Source organism: Dendrobium catenatum, unplaced genomic scaffold, assembly GCF_001605985.2.
Source record: "Dendrobium catenatum unplaced genomic scaffold, ASM160598v2 fragScaff_scaffold_847, whole genome shotgun sequence".
In the NCBI taxonomy this organism is placed as follows: Eukaryota; Viridiplantae; Streptophyta; class Magnoliopsida; order Asparagales; family Orchidaceae; genus Dendrobium; species Dendrobium catenatum.
The window spans coordinates 6,001,497-6,013,540 of NW_021319309.1; the positions used below are offsets into that span (position 1 = coordinate 6,001,497).

General features: G+C 33.3%; 1 protein-coding gene across 1 annotated transcript; it reads left to right on the plus strand.

The window, feature by feature from the left end:
• On the plus strand, positions 1-11,169 carry LOC110111504 (pre-mRNA-splicing factor CWC25 homolog). Its single transcript, XM_020843415.2, has 4 exons — positions 1-409; positions 530-665; positions 4,841-5,002; positions 10,142-11,169. Exons 1-4 carry the CDS (start codon positions 222-224, stop codon positions 11,030-11,032), a joined length of 1,377 nt encoding a protein of 458 aa, XP_020699074.1. The 5' UTR covers positions 1-221; the 3' UTR covers positions 11,033-11,169.
• Positions 11,170-12,044: the final 875 nt, after the last annotated feature.

Here is a 12,044-nt window from a genome sequence, read left to right on the forward strand (position 1 = left end):
CGGACCTAGCCTTACCCTTCAATCCCCGCGGATCCTTTTACAACAACGGGAATGATCTGCAATACTTATGTACCTGCGATAATCCAAGTCAGCGCTATCATCTCCCGCTGCTTCTGAATAACTTCCCGACGGAGCTTGAAAAGCCAGAGGGAAGAACCCAGGAGATTTGGAGGGATCAGAAAGAAAAAGGACGGGAAAGTAATTTTTAGGGTTTTCAGGCGATGGCTTTAAAGTTTCTGAACAAGAAAGGATGGCACACGGGGAGCCTTCGGAATATCGAGAACGTGTGGAAGGCGGAGCAGAAGCACGACGCCGAGCAGAAGAAGCTCGAGGAGCTCCGCAAGCAGATCCACGAGGAGCGCGAACGATCCGAGTTCAGGCAGCTCCAAGAGGCGGCTGGCCTCGTCCCGTATGCTTCCTACTATGCTTTTTTTATTCTTATAATTAGGGCTAGGGTTTGATTTAAAATTTGTTGCCATGGTGGTGTAATCTCACGTCCACTTTTTTTTGTCGAATCTTGTGTTTGTAGACGGCAGGAGCGGTTGGATTTCCTGTATGAGTCGGGGTTGGCGGTGGGGAAGGGGAGCTCCGATGGGTTCAAGGCGCTCCAAGTCCAGTCTTCAGGTGGGGTTTCGACCACTGCAGCGGAGTCTAGCTCGTCTAAGGTATGTTTTTAGTTAGCTTTTGTCATCGGAGGGCTGTTTGGCTACAAGTAGGATTTAACTCAAGTAGAAATCCTGTCTATTCATATTTAGTAAATTTTAACCGGATTAAAACCTGAAAATTTCTTGGCATGGCAACTGTTAAATCTCGTTACTTATATCCTAAATTGTTTTACTATTTGTTTTAAGATTTAATATTTTTTTAGGGAAAATTTTTTAATCGGTTAATTCTGATTTAACAATTCTTCAATTTAAACAACAATGGGGTTGAAATGATGTTTATCCAAATCAACTAGGATTTAACTCAAAATATGATTTAGTAACTTTTTTGTAAATCCAAATTTATTAAATGTTATGGGTGTTTAAATACTACAAATTGTTTGAAAGAAAGATGTTAAATGCTGTGAAATTGGTTGACAACGGAAGTTGAGATTTAAGGTTGTTAATTCATATAAGCTTTATGTAAATAAATCATAATGAAATAATAATAGTTAGTACAAATACATGTAATCATGCAAAAAAAGCTACACTGCCCATCTATTTCTACAAATCTTAAGTACATTAGCTTCTTAATATAACCAAATCAAAAGTAAATAGAAAAGAGGGAAAATAATAGAAGTGTTCGCAAATTCAAGGGAGAGAAATGACTAAGAGCTTAAAGGTGGTAGCTTGAAGAAGCAAACAATACTTGTATTAGGCTTCAAAAACCTTTATATGCTTTGTGCATCGGCTCCAACATGTCCACATATTGGTTTGAACCACCTGACCAAGAATAAAGGGAAATGAAGTATTTTTAGATAAAGAAGACAATGAGAAATAGTTTTTAGAGTGGAAATCAACACTAACAGAGTGATAGGACAAGCGGTGAACATGGACGGATACCACACAATTATCGGAGATAGTGATGCTAACGAGGGTCAAATTGAATAGCTCTTTTATCTTGGAGTCTATTTTGATGCCCAACACAAATGTTTTCTCTTCTTTCTTCTCATCTTTCACCTCTATGCCCTTTACTCTGATTTCCTTCCCTTCTATCTCATCCTATTGTGCACCTAAACTAAGCATTCCCTCATTGTCGTTGTTGCTTTACCTTCGGTTGGTTGCCTGTCGAGCTTAAGTGGACGAAAGAACAGGTGTTTGTTGCACCTTTCTCCCATGCTTCATGTCCTTTAAACCTATAAATCTGTCGAACTCCCAGATTTCGTAAATTCGGGATTTACGACAAATATGGAAAAAATGGCATGAAATCAGGATTTAACTTTGAGATTTAACATAGCATTTTTTTTGCATTTGGTAGGATTTAACTCAAATCCTGCTTAAATCTTATATCAAAATGCCCCCCTTAAAGTCTCATAAAATCTATTTGGTCAGATTTAATCAAGGTTTAAATCCCACCTGCAATAGTATACCAAAGGACTTGATCTTAGATTTGAGCTATTCTCTATCAGAGCAAGGAAGTCATGAATATCTATAGCTGCTTGGTTGCGTTAAATGCATACTTGTCATATATGAGAACTCAATTGTCACTTTTGTTGTGTATTATGTGTTGCATATTAGTTGCATTGTAATTTTCTATATGTCTGAGTTTGTTATTCTCGAGATCATATCTGAAGCTGCTTGTGTGCAATATTGCATTATATGCTTGTAGGGGTGGCTCATTTAGGCTTGTCTTTTTCTCTGATTCATTTTGGGATGAGCATGTGATTATGGGATTAGATTATTTTACTAGGATTTAGAAGCTACAAGGCACATATACTTCTAAAGAGTTCTCATTTCATCATCTTATCCTTTATAGTAATCGAGATACTATTTTGTGCTACAGGAGATTTAAGTTATTAGATTATTTAATAGAGATTCATATGCTATAAGGGACATATACTTCTAAAGAGTTGTCATTTTATTATATGATTATTTCTTCTACTTTGATGCCCCAAAGATATTGTGTCTAGTGTGCCGATTAATATTTTGATTTTGAATTTAAAAAGGAATGGTTGGATTTTGAAGATATTTGATGATGTTAATATTTTTTATATTTATACAAAGGAAATATTATTACATCTGAGATGTTGCTTGAACTTGTGAATTATATATCATCACTAGTCTTATCTTAACTATTTAGTTTTGCATGAGGTGGTAGACATATTCCACACCAATATTTTTATATGACTTATATCAATATTATATTTTATATGCTCTTTTCTTTCTTAATGTTTGGATACTAATTTTATTTGCCTTCTTATGGATTCATTTTCTTTCCTTCACTATGCATGGTCGAGCCATCTAAACTCTATTTACCACATTCTTATCATCAATAGGCACTAATCTTACCATCTTTATAAATTATTTTTCAATTATCTTTCCTAGATTTGTCAAACACATCCTTCCTAATGTTCTCATTCATACATGGTCAAGTTGGCTATTAGTGAATTTTTTACTAGCTAATACTTGGATGTATACACTAATTGCAAAAGTTTTCTTTTTCAAGTCTTTATGATAATCTATTTGAAGCTCTTTTCTATTTTGACCACTTGACATTATTGCAAATTTAGTTTTTTCATGAATGTGGCGCACCACGTTTATTGCACTATATATATGCATTTGATGTTTATTATTGAGTTTTTGATTTATTTATGCTGCATTTTTCATTGGCTGACAACTGTATTTCATCCATATGAATATTGTATATATCTACTTCTTTTGAGCCACATCTATATATCTACACTTACTATTTATTTATGTTTTGTGTATTAATGGATTTTATGCATCCATCTCACTTTCTTTATATCCATTTGTACACGTAACTGCATATGCACACATGCACAGATACACATGCACAGATAGGGACATATTACACATGTATATTACACATATATGTTTGGCATATACAGATGGTGAGATGTTATATTCACATATGGACACAAATAACACGTATTTTCCACAAATATTTCTCATATTGCTATGACGTGAATATATTAAATTCTTAGATGTCCTATCCTTACCTTTAATTATATTTTGTATGGTATCTTCAAATTGTGTCCATACTTTGCGGTTCAAGGTCATATAATTCTAAGGTTGTGTTTCTTAGGGAATATTACCTGTCAATAATTAGGCTTCAAAGAACATGTGTTTTAATCAGTACCATAATGAGCTTTTAAGAAATTTGGTTGTCATAATGTAGCACTTATATATTCTTGTCTATGACAAATGTCAGATGAAGCTATTCTTCTGTCATCCATTTCTCCACTTGTGGTGAGGACCCCAAGTTTAGCTATTCAAATTTATTCTTATTAGCATAGTAATTAAGGAATAGTGGAATGTTTAAATCACATCTTGACAAAGCTTGTGATATGAGGTGGTCATTCATTATTACTTTGATAACTATTTTCATGCATATTTAAGAATCTTAGGGTGATAAACATAGATGGCAGGCTTGAAGCAATGGTTAGCTTTGTTCCATTGTGCCCAGATATTTGGTTCGATTCATGGTAACAAACTATTTGCATTGCAGGAGTAAGACCTTGCATTGACCTGATCCTTGTGCATTGGATACACCCTTTTCTTTAGGGGTAGCAAAATTGTTTGTAACTAGTCCTGTTTAATATATTTTCGAACGAACAAATTTTTGAATAAGCCGAACAAACAATAAGCTTGTTTAAGCTTGGCTCATATGCAGCTCCAATAGGAATGAATAGAGAATAAAGATATTCATATAGCCGATCTCAAATAGTTGGAACAATACTGATATTGATGATTATTATGTTGCTAAAAGCATTATATTCTCTTTTGAGAAAAAAATGAAGCGAATCTTATCTTTATTTTGTTATTAGCGCATTTATAGCAGCTTTACTTTGATTCCACGGTCTGTGGTTGTTACGTTATAGGCCACTCCCCATACCAGCAAACATCCTGGTGTTTCAATACAACCTGTTCGACGTGCTGTGTTGAAGCATGATGTGATGATTGTTGTTAATCTTTCACTTATCTGGTTTGGAATGCAGGTTAGACGGTGATGAGTTTCCTTGTATGCGGTCCTCTTTAACTCTGTTAAGGATTGGCATTCATTGGTTAATTTGTTATCCTGCGTACAATCTAGCCACATTTCATCGTATAATTTGTGCTTGTTTGCTTTCGAAGTGCAGTTTCTGTCCTGTAATTTATTGAGTTATTTAATGTTTTAGGCTGCTGTTCCTGGAGCTTTATTTGAGGAGAAACCTCAGTCAGCAAATGATGCATGGAGGAAGCTGCATTCTGATCCATTACTTCTAATCCGACAAAGGGAGCAGGAGGCACTTTCTAGGATAAAGAATAACCCTGTCCGGATGGCTATGATTCGGAAGTCTGTAAGTTATTTAATAAATGCTACCTTTCTTACTGTGCTGCATATATTGGCATATATTGTGAATTTCTTTAGTAGCCCCATTAATTTTGTAATTGGATAGAGTTTTTTGAGAGCATTTTCAGTAAATATGTATTTCTTAATTTGTTGACTATGAATATAGCAGGATACTTGCTATTCTGAGACATTAGACAACTTTGACATACTTATAACAGATATAGCTTGACACATTTTATTGTATGAACAATTATTATTCTTTTTTGCTTCCTATCATTGCTAGTATGAATATCATGCCTAGGGCTTATCATTTTATTGTATATACCATCTAGGCAATTTATTAGTCATCATAGTCATCATCATAGTATTATCCTAACTATTTGAGGTTTCCTTATTGAATCCTTACCCTTCATTTATTTTTGTTAGATATTATAGGAGTTATTTAAATGTTTTCTTTGCAAATCAATGTGAATAACTTTCCTTTAAATTGTTTTTGGTCCATTTTCATTCCTAATCATTTTACACTAATATTATTATCCATCTAATGTGTACATTTTTAACTATCCTTGCTTATGTGCAAACCACAACTAGTTTATTTTAAATTATCTTATATACAGTAGATGCTATTTCAACCATCTGTTTAATATAATCATTCCCTTATTTATACTTCCTAGTTTTGCCACATATGGATGTTACATTTTTTCATTGCACTCATTTTGTCTATACACAACTTTTTTAACTCCCTAATACTGAGTTTCATACTCTATAGCAGTCTAATTTTAATTTTATAAAATTTATCTTTTAACTCTTTGATATCCGTTTATCACATAGTATTTTTGGGAAACTTCTTCACTTTAACTACCAAAATTTTTAACACTAAAACTTATTTATAATCTCATTCTTATAAGAGTTCCAAGATAAATACATCTATCACAGATAGATATTATTTTATTATTTAATAGTTTTGGCCAATAACCAATGGCACACCCGCTAAAATTGCATCTTATATAATGTCTTTATTTGCTAATTTTATGTTTTTTATCCTATAAACATGTTTTCATTGCTCCAATTTTATATTATTTCAGTATATCTCCTAACAGAACTATATTATTTGCGAGAAGCATGGACCAAGGCATTCCCATTTGAAATATCTTTTATAAGCATCTTCATAATTGATATAAAAATATAAGGACTTGTTGTTGATCATTGATTGAATTCTATAGTAATTGAAAACTCTTAGTTCACCTCACAATAATTTTTAATACCAATTAATATTCTATCATACATATATTTAATAATTTCAAATTGCTTTTAGCATCCAACTTTTAATGTAAAATAAATTAATTTTCATGCACCATGTCAAGTTCAATATGCTTATGCGGAATTAAGTGTAGATTATTGAATTACTTTTCGATCTATTCAATACTCATTATGGATTCTCTTATAACGCACTCTATGAGAACTTACAGGTAAATTTAAGTCATTGCAATAAATATTGATGCAATATAATTTAGGGTTAGATTTCTTAATGCAACTTTAATGATGCTGTGAATTTAGAGCACACAAAAAAATTAAGATTCACAAATTAATGATCACTAATTATGTAAAAACTTACTTTCATACATGGGTAATAGATAATATTAGAATCATAACCCAAATGATAATACAAAAATCAAATAAATCCTAAGAAATAAAAAATAAATATATTAACATAAAATCAATGTAATTTTTCTTGTACAATTAAAATTCCAATTGTATCAAATTTAAACAAAATCAATAACCCTAGCTATAACAAATTTTTTGAAATAATTAAATAAATGAATGAGCTCACCAAAGTAAGGAACAATCTAGGCCTCATGTTAATATAATGAAATGACTTTCCTTTGAATTTGGTAGTTATACTTGGATCACAATCAAAGGAATCATACATTAAAATTTTAAGTTTAGGGTTTAAACTCCATACAATAATTTTTTAAGTTTAGGGTTTAAACTCCATGCACCTCCAAATAATGATTAGATATAGGAATGAGAGAAGTCTTTTCAAATTTAAAACTACCATTACTTTATTATCAAGTCCAAACTCCATGTACCTGCTATTCATGTCATTAAATTATAATTGTCTTATTTATTTGTCTATATTATGCACATACCTTATGCAATTTACGTAAATCATGCAAATGATATCATGAAAATATTGAAAATATTAAAAACTATGATGCATTCTAAGGACTATAATGATTACTTTTAACAAATTTCTAGAAAATGAGGTGAAAAATAAATTCTAAGTAGACTGCACAATTCTAACATGCCATATGGGAAAACTTCCTCTTTAAAAAATACTGATCCAAATAGTTTACATATGAGTTTCAAGGAATCAAGCACCTTAAAGGTTAACCAAATTAATGGAGATTTAAATTTTTGGTTTCTTCTAAGGCATTCATCATTAACAAATATTCCAAAATATTTGTCACTTAGTTCTCACCAGGAGATTCATTTTATGAATTTATACATCTCTAAACCAAGAACTAAAAAGAAAATCAATATCAATCCAATCATTTATAATATTCTCATATAATTCAACAAGTGTTATATTTTAGGTTGCTTATTTGATTCATTAACCATCAAATTATAATTGATTCAAATTCACATCTAGGAATATATCTGAGCTCTATTATAAATTCATGTTCCGATATGCGCCCAAACTTGCTTCCAAATTTCAGTTGACTTTTGTGCATGTATATGTCAAGTTCATAAATTTTGTCTAATGTAGGCGCAGTTTCAATTTCAACAATATCAAAAGAAATTTAGTTTGCAACTACAAATCATATCTACATTGAATACATCCTCAAAAGAATATTCATGAGCTACAATCTCTCCTATAAAATCATATTTAATTATGTATGATTTTTGTGTTGGTGTGCGTGGTTTCATAGAAGATGATATTCAATTAGAAATCACAGGTGCGATTGTTCTAATAGAATACTCTTGACATGTTTCAATATTCAGCAATTTAAATGAAATTTTAGATAATATTTTGGGTTAATTATAGTTTAGTTCATTATTAAATTCTTGTCAAAAACTTATAATAAAGCAACTAGTGATGATAAAATTCTCTGGAGGCAAATCATATGTCTAGGTCGTGTAAAACTTGCATAATGTGCATCTAAAAGATAGTGTTTTCAGTTAATTATAGCCTATTTCTTTTAGAAATCCTCGCCTAAAACCCATACTAAAAGAAGTTATGATAATAAATTTTGCTTGACGCAAATCATATACATTTGTAAGATGTATAAAACTTGCATAATATTAAAAAATGTTAGAATTGTATTTCTTTGCAACTCTTAAATCCATTATGCAATTGCTCTATATATATATATTCATTAAAGCGTGGACATTTATCTTTAGGTTTATGTTTCATGATAAAACATATTAATTTAGTTTTAAATGCAATGTTTTTTTTTTTTTAATAGTTGAGCATGTTTCACTAATTTTATTCAGAGACTTATTTTTTTAAATTAAATAAAATATAGTATTTAATGAAATCTTTCAAATAATTGATCCACTTTAAAATTTCTCCATGATTATACTTTCGGTTGAATGTAGGGATGGAGGTTGAACTTGACTCAATATCACCTTTTTGTAAATGAGCATTATTTATTCTTGATTATTGTAACGGTGTAACCATATCATCTTGTATTCTCATTTAAAGTCTTTAACTTCATGTAACAAATCTAATCCTATAATTTTTTGGTTTTTTGTAAAGAGAAAGCATGTTTTGCAAATTGATGATTTTTTTTTTTGTTTTATATGTGAAATTGAAATCATTATATTTGGTAGAGTTTTAAGCATGGTTTTAAAAGTCAGATCGGACTGGCCGGTTCAACCGAGAACTGGTCTGGCAGTCAGTCTGGGTCTACTAATGAAATAGTTCTGCAGTCAAATCAGGGTAAAACATGTGGAATTGTCGGTTCAATCGGGAAACCGGCGAACCGGCTGGTTTCAAAAGAACTGCTCAGTTCATATTGCCCTGTTCATCCCTCGATGTCAAATCTAGCGATTAAAATTACACTTCGTAAACCTAATTAATAAAATGAAAGCCCTAAAACAAATCCATCGCTCAATTTTCTTCTGAGTTTCCTCTCCTAGAATGTGAACTCGTGAAGCTTACCTCTCCCCTAGTTCTCCGTCCTCGGCATTTCGAAGCCGCTTCCGCTTGCAATCTTGAAGGCCCCTTCTCCGGATTTCATCGAAGAGTTGCTGCTCGCACTCTCCTGTGAGTTTCCTGTTTGTTTTTAGTTCATGTAGCTCACAATCATGCTTCTCAGCCCTTTTGCTTTGTGAAAATTGAGATTAAAAAATCCATCAAATGTGGAGAACGTTGAATTAAAGCTCACCCTCCATCATCTTTGGCATTGACCCAAGTAGCTTCCTACTCTTATAGTCTTACATTCGAATCCACTATATTAAATTGTTGCAACTTAGTTTTTTCATTTTGATATAATAGTGACATTTTCAGAATAGCTGTAGGTTGAAGTAAGGGTTTATATAATAGCGACATCTGCATCAAGTTTTATTTCTATGTGATGTATTTTTTATTTTGAATGAAGTGAGAGCATACAGGGCAGATACCTAGTTTTTTTAACAACAGGAAATTGAGTCTAATAGTTCTTGTTTAGCTTTGAGTAACGGCTTGAACTAACTGAAATTTGGATTGTTAAAGTTTTTTCTGTTTAAATTTTTGTCACATATTTGGAATCACAGCATCACTATCGTGTAAGTTTTATTATTTTTTAATAAAATTAGTATTTATTATATCATCTGGTTCAATTTTGATTTGGTTAAACCATTGAACTGTGAACCTCTTCTTTTTTTGGTTCGTTGTCCGGTCCTGTTTCACAATCTTGATTTTAAGTAGGTATTTTAAGATAAAAGCTATTGTTGACTTCTCACTATATCCAACCAAATAAAGAAATTAGCAAATGTTATCATTTTGAAAATATATTTTCTAATTTAAAGCAACCAAATGGGGCCTTAGTTTTAAACCTGGTTATCGCATGCCCTCTTATGTACATTAAATCCTGGTCAAAATATATTTTCTGTTTACCACTTATCCAACCATTTGAGAAAAAAAAACTTTTTGTGGCAGATTGAATCTGGGAACAAGCAGCAGGAGGTTAAGAAGGAACGCCAAAAGAAAAGAAATAAACACAAGCATGATCAGAGCAATTCAAAGGATAAAAATCTATCTAAATCTCAATCAGATTCTGAATATGAAGATCATCGGAGACGAGATCGTTCACCTGAATGGCAACAACACAGTAATGCCGAGGATAAGGAAGATCGGAGAAATGAAGAAAAGGAAGGCAAAAGGAAGATAAATCATACGACCAAACGGCGTGAGAACAGCAATGAAAATGTTGAGAAACATTCATCTATAGTTCGTAGTGATGATTTAAAATCTGATCGCCATAAACACTCAGAACATGACAATCACTCTTCCAGAGACCATTTCGGTGACAAATATGCAGGTCATAGTGAGCAGAAAAAGAGGTCCGATAATTATGATATCAGAAAATCAAATGATAGGCATTCATCTAAATTATATTCCAGCCCAAAACACAGAATCAGTGTCAATGAAGAGAAGAGGAGTGACGCATTAACAACAAAGCATAATTTAGACGCAAGGAATACAGAGATCCACTCTCAGAAACAGAAACAGAACACTGGATATAATAATCGTCGAGGTGTTCCAAAGATGACAGAGGAGGAGAGGGAAGCACGGTTGCGGGAGATGCAAATGGACGCCGAGCTCCATGAGGATCAGAGGTGGAAAAGGTTGAAGAAGGCAGCTGAGGCTGATGCCTTGGAGGCAAAGCAGGCTACGTATTCCAGAGGAAAAAGTTTCTTGGATGCAACGCAAAAGAGTGTTTATGGAATGGGGGTGGGAGGGAGCGCTACAATTGAGGAGAGCGTAAGGCGTCGAACATATTATTCTCAAGGACACTCTGCCCATGAAAGCAATGCTTTCAGGAGATGAGCAAAGTATGTTATTGTTATACAATTTATTGCATTCTCGTATTTTTTTTTCCATCAGGCCAAGTGTGTATCTATACAACAATGAGCATTTTCAGCTGGAATAAAGAAGTGATCTTATGATGGATTTGCAAAACGGAATCAAGGATAGAGTGTGAGGCATGATGGTATCAAAGATAATTGTGGAGGGTAAAGGGTTTTTTTTTTTTTGCAGTGAATAGGGAGAACCTTCTTCGGCATAGCGAATGCAACATTCTCATATATTGATCGTACCAATGTAGAACTTACTGGGTTCAGTCATGCTTCTAATTGAGCTTAGCAGGTCATAAATATTCAATCACTTTATCAGCTAAATTAGTATTTTAAAGATCCATATGACATTGAGTGTCTGCTGCATCTTATCTAAGGGTGCAACCCTGACTTGAGAGTTGGCTCGAGATCGACTTGGTAACAAGCTCGACGAGCTGAGCTGTTATCGAGCTCGCAAGTCGTGATGAACACGATTTTGAGCTTAACAACTTATCTAGATCGAACAACCCTTTGCACGATGGACGCTGGTCGGCGAGAAGAATAAATCACGTACATGGGAAAATGAAACATGATCTTGCTGGCAGTGAAATGAAATCACGGCTGATGCTGATGGCCGGACACTGGTGACTTACGTTGGCGAAGACGATGCGAACTCTAGTGAGTGGCGACGGATGGTGGTGAGGACGACGATGAATGAAATTGGCGAAGATGACGGGAACGGACGGACACTGATGACAGACAGACGCGGATGAGCAGCTCGACGAGCTCTTTTTTCCCTGTCGGGTTGAGCTCGAGCTTGTCATTTGATAGTCAAGCTCAACTCAAATACACTATAACTTGAGCTCGACTTAACTCGTTTGTATCCCTAGCGGCATCTGATGCCTTATGGAATCCCTATCTTTGCTGAATCAGATGTATATTGATTCCATGGTAATTCTGCTGTTGGTGCTACAACAGAAGAAGTTTTGAACAAAGACCTAAATAAA